The sequence below is a fragment of the Giraffa tippelskirchi genome, chromosome 5 (genome assembly GCF_054371585.1).
Source record: "Giraffa tippelskirchi isolate mGirTip1 chromosome 5, T2T-mGirTip1v1.2.pri, whole genome shotgun sequence".
Classification (NCBI taxonomy): Eukaryota; Metazoa; Chordata; class Mammalia; order Artiodactyla; family Giraffidae; genus Giraffa; species Giraffa tippelskirchi.
The window spans coordinates 22,710,947-22,730,636 of NC_137279.1; the positions used below are offsets into that span (position 1 = coordinate 22,710,947).

At 34.6% G+C, this 19,690-nt stretch overlaps 1 protein-coding gene across 12 annotated transcripts in view; it reads left to right on the plus strand.

The window, feature by feature from the left end:
* The window catches only part of COP1 (COP1 E3 ubiquitin ligase), a 218,880-nt gene that overhangs the window by 87,098 nt on the left and 112,092 nt on the right, over positions 1 to 19,690 (plus strand). For 10 of the 12 annotated variants that reach the window (XM_081493670.1, XM_081493674.1, XM_081493671.1 and 7 more), the window contains 3 exons: positions 4,062 to 4,119; positions 15,414 to 15,528; positions 16,625 to 16,760. In XM_081493670.1, the coding sequence (XP_081349796.1) occupies positions 4,062 to 4,119; positions 15,414 to 15,528; positions 16,625 to 16,760 (309 nt within the window). The remainder of the gene's footprint in view (positions 1 to 4,061; positions 4,120 to 15,413; positions 15,529 to 16,624; positions 16,761 to 19,690) is intronic. The other 2 variants (XM_081493677.1, XM_081493678.1) reach the window with 1 other exon arrangement.

The window sequence follows — 19,690 nt, forward strand, 5'->3', positions numbered from 1 at the left end:
TCTCTTCTTTTCTCAGCTATTTGTAAGGCCTCGCCAGACAACCACTTTGCCTTTTTGCATTTCTTTTTCTTGGAGATGGTTTTGATCACCTCCTCCTGTACAATGTCAGGAACCTCCGTCCATAGTTCTTCTGGCATTCTGTTTATCAGATCTGCTTTGAAATTTTCTTCTTGCTTTTGCCATAGTTTGATGGATTTACTTTTATAATTTATTTGAATAGTTTCAGATTATTTATTTAACATTAATTGAAGTAATTGTTGACTTTCATATTTTTAGGTTGCTGTTTTTTAACTTTTCTCTTTAAACTGTATCTGTGGAGTGGTGTGGACTAGTCCAGGATTTCTTCACTCTAGTTGTAGAATATGATATGCCTGGGAATCATAGCATTCTGATTCAGTGTAGTTTCTAGAACCTAACTGCATGGTTGTGAATTTTAACTCTCCTGTTTGCTAACTTTTTAACTTGGGCCAAATGTGCAAACTCGTGGTGGCTTTGTTTCCTCATTTGAGAAACAGGAATGATAATAGTATCTACCTGAGTTATGAAGTTTAAATTATTAAATCAGTGCCTAGAGCATTCAGTTCAGTTCAGTTCAGTCGCTCAGTCTTGTCCAACTCTTTGTGACCCCATGAACCGCAGCACACCAGGCCTCCCTGTCCCATCACCAACTCCCAGAGTCCACCCAAACCCATGTCCATCGAGCCAGTGATGCCATCCAACCATCTCATCTTCTGTCGTCCCCTTCTCCTCGTGCCCTCAATCTTTCTCAGCATTAGGGTCTTTTCCAGTGAGTCAGCACTTCGCATCAGGTGGCCAAAGTATTGGAGTTTCAGCTTCAACATCAGTCCTTCCAATGAACACCCAGGACTGATCTCCTTTAGGATGGACTGGTTGGATCTCCTTGCAGTCCAAGGGACTCTCAAGAGTCTTCTCCAACACCACAGTTCAAAAGCATCAATTAATTCTTTGGCGCTCAGCTTTCTTTATAGTCCAACTCTCACATCCATACATGATCACTGGAAAAACATAGCCTTGACTAGACAAACCTTTGTTGGCAAAGTAATGTCTCTGCTTTTAAATATGCTGTCTAGGTTGGTCATAACTTTCCTTCCAAGGAGTAAGCGTCTTTTAATTTCATGACTGCAATCACAATCTGCAGTGATTTTGGAGCCCAGAAAAATAAAGTCAGCCACTGTTTCCCCATCTCTTTCCCATGAAGTGATGGGACCAGATGCCATGATCTTAGTTTTCTGAATGTTGAGCTTTAAGCCGACTTTTTCACTCTCTTTCACTTTCATCAAGAGGCTCTTTAGTTCTTCTTCACTTTCTGCCATAAGGGTGGTGTCATCTGCATATCTGAGGTTATTGATATTTCTCCCAGCAATCTTGATTCCAGCTTGTGCTTCCTCCAGCCCAGAGTTTCTCATGATGTACTCTGCATATAAGTTAAATAAGCAGCGTGACAATATACAGCCTTGACGTACTCCTTTTCCAATTTGGAACCAGTCTGTTGTTCCATGCCCAGTTCTAACTGTTGCTTCCTGACCTGCATACAGGTTTCTCAAGAGGTAGGTCAGGTGTCTGGTATTCCCATCTCTTTAAGAATTTTCCACAGTTTATTGTGATCCAATAGAGCATGGTGAATGCTTAATAAATTATAGCTATTAGTATTGTTGTTTTTATCACCATCTGTAGATTGTGGCTAACTTGGAGATAAGAAGTAGAATAGCACCAGAATCAAGAGGAACGGAGGAACCAGCCCAGTCCATGCTTTCTAATATTCTCTTCTAATCATGTTTACTTTATACACACATAAACACACACATTTAAAAAGCAAAATTAAAGGGATTTATTTCTTCAGATTGCTTCTGTTGCAGTTGTATGCATTAATAAATTTTTCTTGAATAATATTAAGATCTAATAATAAGCTAAATTTCAAATTCTGCAGTGATTGTTACCAACGTGTGACTTAAAACCTATAATTTCAATGCTTTCAACAATCTGATCAGTACTATTTTTTTTAACTTTATTTGTTTATTTTTGGCTGTGTTAGGTCTTCATTGCTGTGGGGGCTACTCTCTAGTTGTGGTGCGTGGGCTTCTCATTGCATGGCTTCTCTTGTTACAGAGCATGGGCACAAGGGTTTCAATAGTTGTGGCACGCTCAGTCGTCGTGGTTCCTGGGCTCTAGAGCACAGGCTCAGTAGCTGTGGCACATGGACCTAGTTGCTTCTTTCCTCCTGGATCAGGAATTGAACCTGTGTCTCCTGCATTGGCAGGCAGATTCTTTATCTCTGAGTCACCAGGGATACCCTGATCAGTACAATTTTAAATGTGTTTGAAATGTAGTGTTATTTCACTATGCACACTAAGATATCAGTATCATTGTTCCAGCTTGCAATCAAAGAAGTCTGAATTACAATCCCATAAAATATTATCTAGAAATAGTTCTGTTCAATCAATCTCTAAATGTGAAGCTTCATAATTTCATTAATGTTTATACAAATAGAGGATTTGGTTTCATTAGTGAAAGGAACACAGATTTTAAATACCTGGCGTCTCCTCATTTTTAGCCGTATTAGTCCCTGTATAGAGTATTCTGAAAATAGCACGTGATCTTGTCGTATCAGTTCATGACCCTGTTCAAGGAAAGTAGGCATTAGTTATATTTCATCAGAAGAAATTAACTACAAGATCCTGTTAATTCTTTAATTTATGGTGTAGATGCTTTGAGGGTCTTATAAGTGAGTCTTATTATAGGAATGATTAACACAATAAATTAGTGTCTATTATTATGTGTTGGAGTACTGTGAGAACAATTCCTTCTGATTTATTAAATTTTTGAAAACATAAGTTTGTATGTTATTGACAAATTTTATTAATAGAATAAAATTTATTGAATACCTACCATTTTTTGGCATTGAGGCCAGGTAATATCAATAACTACCCAGGGTCATTTAGCTGCTAACAGGTGAAATTCATACCCACTCTGTACTCTTTAAGAGTGCCTCTTATATTATAACCTTTGTGATTATTGAACTAAAGTGAATAATGACTTTGTGTATTTATGTAAAGAGATGCACTGAAATTAGTACTCTCAGTTGCTTAAATTTCATTAAGGTGGACAAATATAGACATTTCTATAATAGAAATAGGGAAGAATTTTTAAAAATGTAGGTAGCTGTTGATCTATCATTGTTGATGTATATGTTAATGCCATTTTCAGATGTTAGTAGTCCTCATAGGCTAATTTATTTAAAGATGGGAGGGGGAGAAGAGTGAAGTGAAAAGATAGATATGGTAAGGTAGAACTCTTAGGAAGAAAAGGTAGTCTGTACTTAAAAAGGGTTTACTAAGGTAAGTAGGAGAATGCACAGAGAATATAATCAAATAGAAACAACCAACAGAGAAAGCAAATTATGTTTGACTAGAGCAGAGGAAATTAGAATATAGATTTTGGGTTATAAAAGAAAGGTTATTGGTATTCTACCATTTTTATTCCATTCCTTTAGTAGTTTTCTTTCACATGAGATGATTATCATAGCATTTTAGAGCTTGAAGGGACTACAGATAGAGCTAGTTAGTCATTGTTAGTCTCCACTCATCTCACTTTGCAGATAAGGAGACCAAGTGATTGTAAGGTGTTTGCAAGGGCACGGAGCTCTAGCGTCAGGACAGGATCTGTTGATCAGAGCTTCTGATTGCATACTTGTGCTCTTTTTACAGTATTCTAAGTACTCTTTTCCTTAGAGTTCAAACAATTTAACTGAAAATGAAACAACTGTCTGAAAACGAAGTTGTAGCGAATACTTCGATTGTGTGTGCCTGTCTTGTGATTATTCCCTATTGACATTCTTTCAAGATGGGTATATTTAAGGTGGTGGGATGAGGGGTATATTGTTTATTTCCTAATTTTTTAATTTATGGAAAATGTATTTATTTGACTTATAAATTATTGACAATAAATATTGGATTTATATATGATATATTTTAGATTTACTTTTTCTGTTGCTAAAGAGAATGTAAAAACTGAAATCACATTGTTTTTTCTTCATTTTGCAGTAGTATTATTGATTCCACAGAGTACAGCCAACCTCCAGGTTTCAGTGGCAGTTCTCAGGTAAATGATGTATCTAACAATCCGTTCTAGTGGTGCCATAAATCTAATCACCTGAGTTGTAAAATCACAGATGAGTTTACTGGAATGTCCTATCCTAGAGACAGCTGGTTTTGTGTGCTATAGCATTGATTAGGGCTTGAATAGCTCTGGTGAATAATCAGCTGTATATCTGCTCATTACTGATTGAATTAAAAAATTTTTTTTAGCATGCTAGTAACATTAGGCCTTGAGAGGAAGGAAATACTGTAAGAGCAAATTATGAGTAATCAGGACATTGTTTCTCTTGGAGATAAGAAAGTTATAATTTATTGATGAATTACCTATTATTACGTTGAAACGTGAAGCTTTTTTCCGGAAGGTAAACTACAAGCTTTATTAAAATAGACTGGCTTCTCCTTTTCTTTAATTAATTGTACGATTATTTTGATTTTTACTCTCTTCATCTCTGACTTGAGGATGCTGATATTTGTCAAGTCTAACTTTGAGGCCAGACTGTGCTTTTTTTAACTTTTCACATTGAAATAACTTCAGACTTAGAGAAAAGTTACAAGAATGTTAAAAATAATTCCTTTATATTCTGTATACAGATAATCCAGGTGTTCACATTTGATCACATTTGCTTTATCATTCTCATTCTGTCTCTCTTTTACATATATGCACATAAAATTTTTTCTTTGGATTAAGTAAGGTACAGACATAATGTTCCTTTATCTATGTACTTCAATTTATGTTTCCTTAAAAACAAGAATATTGTCCTGTGTAATCACAATATAATTTTAAAATTCAAGAAGTTAACATTGATGTGGTGCTTTATATAATTCCTATATGTTATTCAGATTTTACAAATTGTTCTTACAATTATCCTTTACCTCCTTTTTTCCATAAAAGGAAAAAATAAAGCATTTAAGTAAGGCATGTCTTTTTGTATATTCATTTTGTGTGATAGTGCAGTTATTTTTTTCAAAGTGGAAAGAAAATCTTTCATATCATACAGCTTTTATTTGTGTTTTTCTTTTCCCACTGCTTAGATGACTGCCTCTATGACTGTTATGATAGATTGCATAACTCCTCAGCATATCCTGTGTTATCTTCAAATGTGTGCTTGGATTTGGCAAGTTCATAGATTTGTTTGTATCTTTTCCTGAACAGTCATGAATGCACTAGATCTAGGTGTTTTTGTAAGACATAATGAGATATAGCAGGAGAAAATTTTTTTTAAGTTTTATTTATTTTATTTTTTGACTGTGATGGGTCTTTGTTGCTGCACACAGGCTTTCTCTAGTTGTGAGCAGGAGCTACTCTTCATTGCAGTGTGTGGGCTTCTCTTTCTCTCTTATTTTAATATTTATTTATTTGGCTGTGTCGGATCTTCTTTGTGTCATATGGAGTCTTCTGTTGTGGTGCACAGATTTTCTAGCTGCAGTACACAGACTTAGTTGCCAACTGGCCTGTGGGTTCTTAGTTCCCTGACTAGGGAGCGAACCCATGTCTCCTGTAGTGCACAAATTTCTCTAGCTGTAGCGTGGACTTAGTTTCCCTGTGGCCTGTGGGCTCTTAGTTACTCAACCAAGGATCGAACCCATGTCCCCTGCATTATAAGGAGAATTCTTAACCACTGGACCACCAGGGAAGTCCCTCAGGAGAAATTTTTAAGAATTGAATGGAAGCACCTTTAAGAACTTGAAGAGGGAAACCAGAATCTGGAAACAGGCTTGGCATTCATAGCTGGGCCTTGATGTTTTCCTTTCAAACATAATCTCACAGAACATCCGCATCGGACAAAGTCACTCTGGGACTAGGAAGCAATGAAACAAAAACCAAGATCACTTCATAAATTTACCTAAGCACATTTGAAAAAGCACTGTGCAAAATACGTAAAATACCAAACACACCTGTATCCTGACTAATACAAGCAGTTGCTGCATCTTTACTGCTGCTGCTGCTGCTAAGTCACTTCAGTCGTGTCCGACTCCGTGCGACCCCATAGACGGCAGCCCACCAGGCTCCACCGTCCCCGGGATTCTCCAGGCAAGAACACTGGAGTGGGTTGCCGTTTCCTTCTCCAGTGCGTGAAAGGGAAAAGTGAAAGTGAAGTCGCTCAGTCGTGTCCGACTCTTAGTGACCCCATGGACTGCAGCCTACCAGGCTCCTCCGTCCATGGGATTTTCCAGGCAAGAGTCCTGGAGTGGGGTGCCATTGCCTTCTCCGGCATCTTTACTAATTACAGCTTTAATCTCACTGTAGTTTTCTGTTTGTCCAGGTACGATTTATTAAGCTACCTGGTCACAGGATTATCCCCCTTCTTGACAATATCCAATCCAGAGCAAAGCCTTACTTCCTTGAGCCTTCCCTCCCCCAAATCACTTAACGTGAGTCTGTATCCTATTAGTAGTATGTAACATCTTCCTACCTTAACCCATAGTGTGCTGCATTCTTCATTGCAATGAGCAGTAATAAAACTTCTTCAGCTACAGGTATATTCCTATTGGTCTTTGGTTGCAGGGCTTTGACAAATTCTACATAGAGGAACAAGAGAAGCCTTTTTCCTATTGCCATTTAGAGGACGTTGATTTGGAATTTCTAGCAAATTCTGTGAGTTAGAAATTACAGAAACTGAATCTAGGTGGGGAAAAAAACATTCAGAATAGTGTTTTTTTGTGTGTGTGTTTTTTGTTTTTTAATTTTTACTCTTTGCATGTAATAAAGGAGACTTAGTTTGAGATGGTACAGTAAGCCTGTGGTTTCTCCAACCTCCACCCACTAGAAATCCCATTGACATATAGCTGTCCTCATATGGAAAACTTAAAAAGAATTTATAGACAATAAAAAGAATACTTAAGAAGTCTGCCTAATGTGAGTCACCATGTGCAGAGTGAAAGAGCACTTTTGGTGAAGTCGTCTGGGTCTCCCAGGAGACTCCAACCTTAGCATCTGCTGGAGGACAGGGAAGTTGTTGAAGAGGAAAACCTGCTAGGGCTTTCTGGGACAGAACTCATATGACATACTGTGCCAAACTCCTTACCCTTCGTTTCTAGGAATACTCTTTATAAAACACAGACTTAAAACAAATTGACACAAAAAGAATTGAAAACAAAGGAGTAGATGAGGATAAGCCTGGCAAATGTGAGAATGGTAAGGAAGATGACAGAAACAAACAGCAAAGTAAAGTACAGATTAAGATAGAACTCGAGGAAAAAATCATTAGAAGACAGATACACGTTTTCACATAATAAAAGGTATAATCCCACAAGCTAGTAGTAATTTGTGTGACGTAATATAAAGGAGTGGTATTTATATAAAGCAAAACTTTATTAGAAATTTTTAAAAATTGATTAAAACTTAAACATGGTAGGAGATTTTAAAGTATACTCATCCCTCAGTGTCTATGAGGGATTGGTTCCAGGAGCTGTGGCAGATGGCAAGGTCCAAAGATGCTTAGGTTCCTTATATGAATTGTGGTATATTTGCATACAACCTCTTCAGCACACCCTCCTGTATACTTTGTCATCTCTATGATTACTTATAATAACTAGTATAACATAAATGCTATGTAAAAAAATTTAAATACAATGTGAATACTATGTAAATAGTTGCCAGTGGAGCTGCAGATACATTTTGTGTTTTGGAATTTTCCAGAATTTCTTCCTTTGCTGGGGGGTGGATATTTTGTGTGTTTGATTAATTTGTATTTATAGAACCTATGGATATGAAAGGCCTACTGTATAGCTCAAGAAATAATTAAAGTAGTAATATTAGTATTTAGATAACATTTATTTTCCATCTACTATGCATTGCATGTACATTGCTCAGTGTACTTTACAAGCATTAACTACTTTAATTCTTAGAACTTGAGATATGCACTATTATTATTATTTTCTATTTTACTAAGGAGGAAACTATGGCAAAGAAGTTAAGGAGAAGTTAAGATATTCTAACCCAGGCATTATGGCTTCAGGACCTGTGCTTTTAAATATTAACTTATTAAGCCAACAGTTTGGTTTTTTTTTTCTTTCCCCAGTACCTTCTGTTTACCAGACACAATGATTGGCTTGGGTTATTGAACAAAAACAAGGCAGACAAAAATTCTTGCTGTAACCCAGCTTTCAGTCTAGTTGGAGATATACTAATAGTAATAAAGATAGAGTATCTTTGACAAAGAAGAGGTAAGGGAGCAAGCTATGTGACTATCTCTGGGCAGATCTAAGCTGAGTGAAAGAAAGGAAGTACATAAGCCCTGCGCTAAAAGCATGCCTGACATAGCCCAGATATCTGTTATGACTGGAGAGGAATGAGCAAGGCGGAGAAAAATAGAAATGAGGTAAGAAAGGTAAATACCAGAGGTCACTTAGCGTGTGACTTTGTCATTATAAAGACTCTGGATTTTTTTCTTTGGTTGAATAAGTCAAACAGCTTAATGAGTACTTGCCTCACTTTATACTTTGTATCAAGGGATATACATATTGTTAGTAATCTTGGAGCATTGAGAAAACTGGATTGATTCTAAAACAAGATAAATTGTACCATCTACATTCTCAGAATCAGAACCTTGAGTAAACAGCTGCTTCAACAATCTGGAAGAGAGTAAACCAAAGACTCCTCTGAATACCTTTGTGTCAAAGAGTATACAAATGTTGCTACAAACAACTTAAAAATTCTGTGTTAAAAATGTTATATATCAAAATTTATGAAATTTTGGTCAGAATTATCCTAAAAATTATATCATTAAATGGATTCATTTTTAGATGAGAATAAAAATAAATGAACCAGGCATTGAACTCAAGAAACTGGGAAAAACTTAAGATGGTAAATGTAGATAGATTAAAAAAGAAGATTATATATAAGATGTTTCAATATATAATTGAAATTGGCTATTATACTACTGTGGAGAAGGCAATGGCACCCCACTCCAGGACTCTTGCCTGGAAAATCCCATGGATGGAGGAGCCTGGTAGGCTGCATTCCATGGGGTCACTAAGAGTCAGACACGACTGAGTGACTTCACTTTCACTTTTCACTTTCATGCATTGGAGAAGGAAATGGCAACCCACTCCAGTGTTCTTGCCTGGAGAATCCCAGGGACGGGGGAGCCTGGTGTGCTGCCGTCTATGGGGTCTCACAGAGTCGGACACGACTGAGGTGACTTAACAGCAGCATTATAGTACTGAGTAGATTAAAAAACTTGGTGCTGGTGCATACTAATAAAAATAGAAATCTTAATAAATTGAACAATTTGAATAGACCAATAACCATAATTGGATGTGATTCTAATTAAAAAAAAAAAACCTCAAGAATATTTTTTAAGGATTTGTAGAGAGTGTGACCAACTGACTTTAAATGGTTATTTGTAGAATGAATGCTTCAGAAGTATATTACAAGGACATTTACCCAATAGGTTATTTTAATGTATTCTAAGACTGCTCTAACAAATGGGGCACAATAAAAATTTTAAATCTAACTGAAAGGTAATTAAGAGTTTACCCTATGGTGAAGGTGGTTATGCAGATCAGTGGTAAAACGGAAGATTAAGTAAATTATCTTGCGATACCCAGGAAACCATTTGCTGGAAATTGGCTTTCTATTTTATCTCTTACTGTAAGAGTTCTGATCAGCTAAATAATGATTTAGATAATAATAGAACTGTAGAAATTAAGAAAGAGGACAGTGTAAAAGAAAGTACCACAAACAAAATTTTATACCCAAACTGGAAAAGGTATTATCAATATGATAGACAAATGGTTTAATTGCTTCAAAATAAAAAAAGTTTCTTATATCAATTCCATGTTTTTGATGAAAGCGCCAACAGGCAAAAAGTAGATTGAAGAACATGGGGAAAAAAGATAAATCCAAATGGCCCACTCACATGTAAAATAATACTCAGCTGTGTGATTTGGTAGTGATAAACATAGAAATTTCTTATAAGAAATGATTCGAAGTACTATCTAAAAGTTATATACCAATATTATTTATACAAGCAAAAATTCTAGAGAAAAAATATGCCCAGTCATAGTAGAATAGCTAGCTCCATAGGCAGTGCATTCTAGTTATGTGGCCAGTTATTAACTTACAGACTTCACTGAAATAGGTGAATCATAAATTAAATTATTATTACTAAACAATATTGAGAGAGTGATGCAGTCTGTTCCCAAACAACTCTCAGGCTTATGGTTATGGAATACCACTTACCTTTATTTAATACATTTTGCAGTATAGGTTAAGAGTCAGTAGCTCTGTATATAACCATGTGGGCAGCCTAGACCAGCTGAGATTACTATTCAATTGATGAACATCATTTATATAATCATCTATGTATGTCACATATCTGTGTTTCTGTATCTGTCATAAAAGCTATGGATTCATGCTGATGTGATTCTCTTCTGTGCTTTGCTTTTTTATTTAACAGTTTATCATGAAAACAAATCTATAGAAGTGCATAGAATTTTTCCTTATTTTTATAGCTGCATAGGATTATTTAATCAATTTGTTACTTAAAGAGAGGTAGTTTACATTATTTTGTAATTATAAAGTAGTGATGCAGTGATTAATTTCTACATATATATTTTCATATCATTGGATGTTGTATCTTCAGTGTAAATTCCTAGATGTGGGATTTCTGGGTCAAAGATGGATGAATGGATGGGTAGATGGATAGACAGATGGACAGACAGAGAGATTGATATTGCCAAATCATCTTCCTCCCCCAAAGGATTGTACTAGTTTGCACTTTCCCCAGCAGTATATGAATGTGTCTGCTCTCCTAGAATCTTTCTCAGAGCTTCTCTAATAGAATGAGTTTTACTTTAAAATTTTTGCTTACCTGTCAAGAGAGAAATATATCTCAGAATAGTTTAGTGTTTCTGTAATTATGAGTTAGATTGAACAAATATCATATGACTGCTGGTATATTAATACACTTATTAGTGGATTATGTATTCATATTTCTGGCCTATTTTTTTCTATAAAGTTTTTTATCTGTTTTGTTTAATTTTTAAGACTTGGCAGTCGGTGTATTAAGAAAATTGGCACTCTATCTGTGATAAATGTTGCCTATATTTTCTTCTATTTTTTTTAAACTGTTCAAAATGTCTAAATCATTATTTAAAGTTACCAATCTTTTGTTGCCTCTGGGTTTTGAGTCATAGTTCTAAACGTCTACCTCTAACTAGGATGTAGCGAAATTTATCCACGTTTTCTTGTCTCATTTCATTTATTAATTTGGACTCCTGTTCTCTTTGGAGTTTATTCTTGTATATGTTTTGAGGTGTGGATCTAATTTTATCTTTATCCAAATGTCTAGTCAGTTGTCCCAGCTCACTTTTTATTTATTTATTCATTTTTTATTTTTGGCTGCAGTGAGTCTCTGTTGCTGCTCATGGGCTTTCTCTAGTTGTGGCACCCAGCGGCTACTCTTTGTTGCAGCACGTGGACTCAGTATTTGCGACTTGTGGGCTCTGGAGCATGGGCTCAACAGTTGTGGCACACAGGCTTAGTTGCTCTAGGCTTGTGGAATCTTCCTGGACAAGAGATTGAACCTGTGTCCCCAGCATTGGCAGGTAGATTCTTATCCACTGTACCACGAGGGAAGTCCCCTGTCCACTTTTTAAAAATCTTTCTTTGATCAAGTGTTTTGAGATGCAGCCTTTCTTATATCAAAAATTCTGTGTGTATATGGATTTATTTCTGGTCTTTCTCTTCTACTGACATATTTTTCTTTTCATCTTTCACTGTCACCTCTTTATGTTTTAATGTCTGATAGAAATTAATTCCCCCACCCCCCTGGCTTTTCTTTTTCAGTGTTTCTTTCCTGGTTTGTTTCTTCACATGAACTTCAGTATCAGTTTCTCTAGTTGCATAAAAAAGCTTCTTGGTATCTTGATTCAAACTGCCTTTAATTCATAAATTACCTTATGGAGAACTGATATATTTATGATGTTGAGTCTAGGTTTTATTTATTTCTGTGTAAATTTATTCCTAAGTTTTTTTTACAGTTGTAAAGATTTTTAAATTTCGAGATAATTGTAGATTCACGTGTAGTTTTAAAAAATAATTCGGAGATAGCCCATGAGAATACCCTGGTAGTACAGTGGTTAGGACTCTGTGCCTGCATTGATGGGGGCTTGGGTTCAATTCCTGGTCAGGGAACTAAGATCCCAAAAGCTGTGTGGTAAAGTCAGAACAAAATAAGTATAAACAAACAAAAACATAGAGAGAGTCTATGCATCATTTGCCCAGTTACGCTAATGATAACACATTAGTAATATTGAACTTTCTAGTCCATGAATATCTTTCCATTTATTTTGGTCTTTTAAAAATTTCTCTTGGCAGTGTTTGTATTTGTAATATAGAGGTCTTCCATGCTTCTGTTAAATTAATTTCTAATTCTTTTTTGATGCTATTATTGATCCAGTTGTTTTAAAATTTTCTACTTTGTTGTGAATATATAAACATATGATTGATTTTTGTATGTTAACCTTATTTCTTATTATCTTGCTAAATTTTTGAAAACATTTTCATTTATTTATTTTTGGCTGCACTGAGTCTTTTCGGCTTTCCCACTGGGCTTTCTCTTGATGAGGCAAGTGGGGGCCACTCTTTAGTTGTGGCGCACGGGCTTCTTATCACGATGGCTTCTCTTGTTGCAGAGCTTGGGCTCTAGGGTGCACAGGCCTAATTAGTTGCTCCATGGCATGTGAAATCTTCCTGGATCAGGGATCAAATTCATGTCCCCTGCATTGACAGGTAGATTCTTAACTACTGGACCACCAAGGAAGTCCTTGCTAAACTTATTAATTCTAGTTGTTTTGTAGATTCTCATGAAATTCTGTGTAAAATCATGTGATCAGCAAAAATATTTTTGGCTTTTCTAATCTTTTTGTGTTCTCTTCTCTTTTCTTCCCTCACCTCTTCTCCCTGCCTCTCCTTCTCCGTTCTTATCCTTTCCTTCCGAAATCTCTCCTCTCTTTTTCCTTTTACCCCCCCCTTCCCCCGAATACTTCAGCTTATATGTTAGCTCTACATTTTGGTAGATGCCCTTGAGGAAGTGTCCTTCTATTCCTAAATTTTTGAGAAATTTTAACCTGTACAAGTGTTGAATTTTGTCTTTTCTGCATCTCTTGAAATTATTATATAGTTATTTTCCTTTATTTTGCCCACTTGGTGAATTGCATGGATTGATTTTTCAAATAGGAAAACAACCCTGCATTCTTGGACTAAACCCCATTTAGTCATGATGAGTTATTCTTTGTACATGTTGTTGGAGTCTGTTTGCTATTATTTTGCTGTGGATGCTTGTTGTCATGCAGGCTCTTATTCCCCTTCTTTTTTCCTTCCCTTCCTCCAGTACCCTCATTGGATGTGGGTATTACAGTTACGCTGGCCTCATAAAACAAATGGGGAAGTGTTTTCTGAAAGGTTTGTGCAAGATTGATGTGATATCTTCCATGAATATTTGGTAGGATTTTCAAGTAAAAGTATCCGGGCCCTCTCTTTAGAGTTATATGCTGGGTTTTGGTATACTTATTCTGTCTTATTCTTAAACCCCATAAATGAGATATTATAGTTAATGTATACAAACAGTATTTGAAATCACTTGCTTGGTTACTATATCCTTGATTCTCTTTCATTCTGTGTCTCTAGTCTTCTAGTTTGTTTTATTGAACTTTACAATTATAAAATTTCACAAATTTTTAAAGAAATGGCTTATTGGTGATAATCCTTGCTTTCATTCACATGGAAAAGCATTTTGCTCAGCATTCTGTTGTAGGATAGTTTTCTTGGATCTGAATTTTAGGTTGAGGTTATTTTCTTTCAACTTTTTAAGTATTACCAAAGCTTAGGATCTTCTAGCTTCTATTATTGCTTTTGAGAAGTGTTTTGCTTTTTTAATTGTTTTTATTAGATGAATTATCTTTTCTGTTTGTGTGATTTTAAAATCTTTCTCTCTTGGACAGAAACACAGTTTTGCTTTAGTATATGTAATTGTGGATTTCTTTTTAATTATCCTTGATAGGAATAATTTCTCTGTCTGTATTCATGTATGTTTTCAGTTTTGGAAAATTGTCAACATTAGCCCTTAAAATATGTCTTCTTCCATCTGTTACTCTTTTCTGGGTCTCTGGGTTGCCCATATTTAAACCTTTTCTTTTATGTTTTTTTTCTTTCAAGTTTTTCTGTCTCCCTGACTTTTATCCTTCATTTTGGGTATTCATTTTAGATTGTCTTCCAGTTTTCAAATTCTCTTTTTATTTTCCAGATCTAGTACTTGCCCTTTTGTTCATATTTGTCCTCATATTGTCCTCTTCTTTCCCCTTTTCTACATTGTTCTATTTTACCTTTACTTCTCTGAGTTCAGCTTCCTGTTTGGTTGTTAATCTTTTGGTAAATAGTCTTTTTTTCTTGTGATCCAAGCACTGCTTTAAAATATAGTTCTTCTTTTAAAAAATTATTTATTTTTAATTGGAGGACAATAGCCATCTGCTTTTAGTAGGAGTTAACTCTAGATAAGTGTTTTATTCATGGTAGTAACTTAGTGTTTCTTAATACATTAGCAGTTGTATTCTTATTGGTTAACTTGTGTCGTCTAAAGATCTCATTATGTAGCTTATTTCTGTGTCTGTTAATGTGCCGCATTAAAACCATAGATACCATTTGTGGAAGAGTTTTCATACCCTTTTAGTTAACATAGTGTTGGTGATATATATTTAGGATTATAGACTTTTTTTAATAGAGTTCATATGCTAGTATATTTCAGATTTGCTTTTGTTGTCTAAATATATATACATGATTTAGTTATTTTGATTTTCTAATGTATATATCAAACTATTTAGTATATACATGTTGACTACCCCTTAACCTAATAATAAATACTAATTTAAATACCTATTCTATCCAACTAAGCACTGTTCCTATTACTCAGAATGTATAGGGCTGCACTATAATGCTGAAAAGTAATTATTTTCCTTTTGGTAATTGTTTCATAACAATTGATGCATATTCAAATTCTTAAAATTCTAAGTTTGGCACTTGTCTTCATAGATATTCATAGATATTAAATTCTATCTTCATTTAATTTGGAGAGTTGAAAGATGCTTCTCATTTTATTCTTATAAAATTGGCCTATTTTCCCTTTAAAATAAGAATTGGAAAATATGGTCTTAAGAACTACAGGATTTTGCCATTTGTAATTATTTTAATGTGAACTTTTGAAATTAGATATTCAAGCATCTGGATATTCTCTGTGGAAAAAATAGTATGCTTTGTTCAGAATTACAAGTGTCTTTTTCTCGTTATCACCTTAGACAAAGAAACAGCCCTGGTATAACAGCACATTAGCATCAAGAAGAAAACGACTCACTGCTCATTTTGAAGACTTAGAGCAATGTTACTTTTCTACAAGGATGTCTCGTATCTCAGGTACATATTCAAGAATTCTTAAAATATCTCAAATTCATGTTTCATGTCCAGGTTTAGCTTCTTATGCTAGATTTATGAAAAGTCCTATTCATAAAGCAAAATTGTCTATTTTCAACATAGTCTAGCACAGCATTTTGGAGGTTCTTGGACATCTTGGATTACATTGCTTTTCTATAACTATTTTTGTTCTCTTTCTCTATTTGGGAATTTTTAATCTGTATATACTGATCTGTATAAAGTTAAAAACAAATCAGCCATGAATATGTAGCTAGCAAAAATAAATTCCATTCAGTTGCCTTCTATTTTTCAATGTTTGTTAAGTTCTAAGCACTATCATCTGTGTTAAGAATAAAAAGATGAAAGAGCTTGTTTTACTGTCAAGGAGTATTGTAAATTTAGTAAAGGGAACCAACAGGTAAATAATGCTGCATAGTATTATATGTTATATAAATATGCCAAAGGCATTAAGGGAATAGAGAAGAATATTGACTAATATAACTGGGGGTGCAAGTTGAAAATGGGGAAATGTAAGAAAAAGATTCCTGTAGGGATTTCAGAGAAGTTGTTTTTAGTCAAAGCTCCCATCCCACAATTGGTTTGAAACACTTCAAAGTATTATGTGAACAAATATTTCATTTGCTTTTTATTTAAAAATTCATTTTTTAATCTAAATTGTATTGTTATAAATTGTGTTTTGATGAGTTAACAGGAGCATGATAATGTATCTCTGTAAATATGTTCCTTCAAACTAACAAAACTCTCATTTTCTCCATTGATAAGGGACTTTATTTTAATAAATGATTAACTTTTCTTGATCATAGGTACTTTTTTTCCTTTGTTTTGCAAGAAATGATTGCTTAAAAAAGAAAGAATTCATAGTATGTTCTTATTGGTGTTCAAAGAGACAGTGTCTTTCAAGAACCACTGAGAAATTTTTATGAAAGCTGAAAGATCAGCTAATTAATTCGTGTACATTAGTCTTCTCTAAATAAGAGATATTGTTTGTATTTAGAATATAATTGTTAATCTGTGGTTATTGCTCTTTGACTTACGTTGCAGTTGAATTTGTTTACTTTGTTTTGTTTTCTTCATATAGATGACAGTCGAACTGCAAGCCAGTTGGATGAATTTCAGGAATGCTTGTCCAAGTTTACTCGCTATAATTCAGTACGACCTTTGGCTACATTGTCATATGCTAGTGATCTCTATAATGGTTCCAGCATAGTTTCTAGGTAAGTATTGGACAGCACTCTGTACTATTTTCTTTTGCAGAAGTATCTAGAATTTAATTGAATTTGAGAAGCAATAGTGTTATGGTTAAGAGCCTGTGTTCTGAAATCCAGGTTGCCTGCCAATTTTTATCTCTGTGGTCTTTGGCAAGTTACTGAATCTCCTTAGTCCTTGATTTATCTGTAAAATGGAATGTTTGTTAGTATCCATCTCATAGGGCTGCAGTTTGTTTTCTTATAATTCTTTTGTCTGGTTTTGGTAACAAGGTATATTCTTACATATGATAAGCTTATAATTATATTCTTATATAAGAATTCTTATATTCTTAAAGAATTCTTAAATTCTTATAAGAATATAATTCTTCTTATAATATTATAATTTATCTTATAATTCTTATATAAGTTTATATCCTTATAAGAATATATAAGAATATACATATGTATATATATATTTCTCCTTTTCAGTTTTTTAGAAAAATTTGTAAAGAATTAGTATTATTTCTTCTTTACATATTTTGTGCAGTTCTCCATTGAAGCTGTCTTGGTCTTGAGTTTTCTATGAGGGAGGATTTTTAAATACAAATATAATTTTTAAAAGGGATTTAAGGCTAATTAAGTTATCCATTTCTTTTTGACTGAACATTAGTTTGTGCCTTTAAAGAAATTTGTCCATTTCATCTAGGTTGTTTAATTTATTGGCATATTAGTATTCATAGTATTCTTTTATTATCCTCTTAATATCTTTATATTCTGTAATGATTTTCCCTTTTTCATCCTTGGTTTTAGAAATGTGTTTCTTCTTTTTTTTCCAACTTAATAGTCTGGCTTAGGAATTTTTATCTTCTCAAAGAGCCAGCTCCTGGTTTATTGATACTCACTATTTTTCTGTTCTCTGTTTCATTGATTTCTACTCTTAACTTTATTATTTCCCATTTTCTTCTTTCTTTATGTGTACTTTGCTCTTATCTTTCTAGTCTCTTAAGGTAGAAACTGAAGTGACTGAGTTGAAACATTTCTTCTTTTCTAATATAATTTGTGTTGTAAATTTCCCTTTAAGCACTGTATTAAGTACATCCCACAATATTTTATGTGGTATCTTTTCTTTTTTCCCCCAAATTCTTTTATTGTGGGAAAATACACAGGATATAAACTTTACCATCTTAACAAGTGAACTCTTCACTGGTATTAAGTACATTCATAATACTGTGCACCTATCATCACTATCTATCTCCTTAACACTTGACATCTTGTAAAACTGAAACTCAGTACCCATTAAACAATAACTCATTATTTTTTCTTGCCCCCCAGTCCTGGCAAGCACCATTCTACTTTCTTTGTCATGATTTTGATTACTTCAGGTATCTCATATAAGTGGAATGGTGCAATATGTTTCTTTCTTTGACTGGCTTATTTCATTTAGCATAATGTCATCAGTGTACATCCATGTTACAGAATTTCCTTTTTATGGATGAATAACATTCCGTTGTATATATATGCTGCTGCTACTGCTGCTAAGTCGCTTCAGTCGTGTCTGACTCTGTGCGACCCTATAGATGGCAGCCCACTAGGCTCTGCCATCCCTGGGGTTCTCCAGGCAAGAACAGTGGAGTGGTTTGCCATTTCCTTCTCCAATGCATGAAGGTGAAAAGTGAAAGGGAAGTTGCTTAGTCGTGTCTGACTCTTCGTGACTCCATGGACTTCAGCCTACCAGGCTCCTCCATCCATGGGATTTTCCAGGCAAGAGTACTGGAGTGGGTTGCCATTGCCTTCTCCAGTTGTGTATATATATACATACCACATTTTGGTTATCTATCTGTCAATGAATGCTTGTGTTGCTTCCATGATTTAGCTACTGTGAAGATGCTACTCTGAACATGGCTGTAACAATATCTCTTTGAGACCTTGCATGCAGTTCTTTTGTGTATATACTCAGAAATGGAATTGCTGCATCACATGGTAATTTTGTTTTTAATTTTTCAAAGAACTGCCATACTATTTTCTACTGAGGCTATACCACTTAGCATTTTCACCAGCCGTGCATAAGGGTTCCAATTTCTCCACATCCTTGCTAGGACTTGTTTTCTGTTTATTTGATCATAGCTATTTATTGGGTGGTGAGGTTAGATTTGATTGGTTAGATTTTATTTGAATTCCCTAATGATTAGTGATGGTCTTTTCATATGCCTACTAGTCATTCTTGCCTGGAAAATGCCACAGATGGAGGAGCCTAGTAAGCTACAGTCCATGGGGCCGCAAAGAGTCGGACACAACAGAGCGACTTCACTTTCACTAGTCATTTGTATATCTTCTTCGAGGAAATGCCTGTTCAAGTTCTTCTTCCATTTTTGAATTGAATTTGTTTTTTTGCTGTTGAGTTGCAGGAATTTCCGATACATTCTGAATATTTTTTTTAATTAGAGGATAATTGCTTTCCAGTGTTGTGTTGGTTTCTGCTGTACAGCAACACAAATCAGTCTAATCTGAATATTAATCCTTTATCAGATTTGCAAATATTTCTTTCTCATTCTGTGAGTTGCCTTTTTACTCTGTTGATATTGTCTGTTGATACACATAATTTTAAACATTTTACAGTCTTATTTGTCATATATTTTTTCTTTTGTGTTGCTTGTGCCAGTGGTGGCATACAAGAAATCATTGCCAATCTAAAGTTATAAGAAGAGTTTTATGGTTTTAGATTTCAGTTTTTGATCCATTTTGAGTTAATTTTTATATATAGTTTTAAGGAAGAATCTAAAATCATTCTTTTGCATGTGAATATCTAGTTTTCTCAGGATCATATGTTGAAAAAATTGTCCTTTCTCCATTGAATGGGCTTGGCACTCTTGTCAAAAATCCTTTGATCATATATGCAAAGGTTTATTTCTGTATTCTCTCTTCTATTCCACTAGTGTATATGTCTGTTTTTATCTATG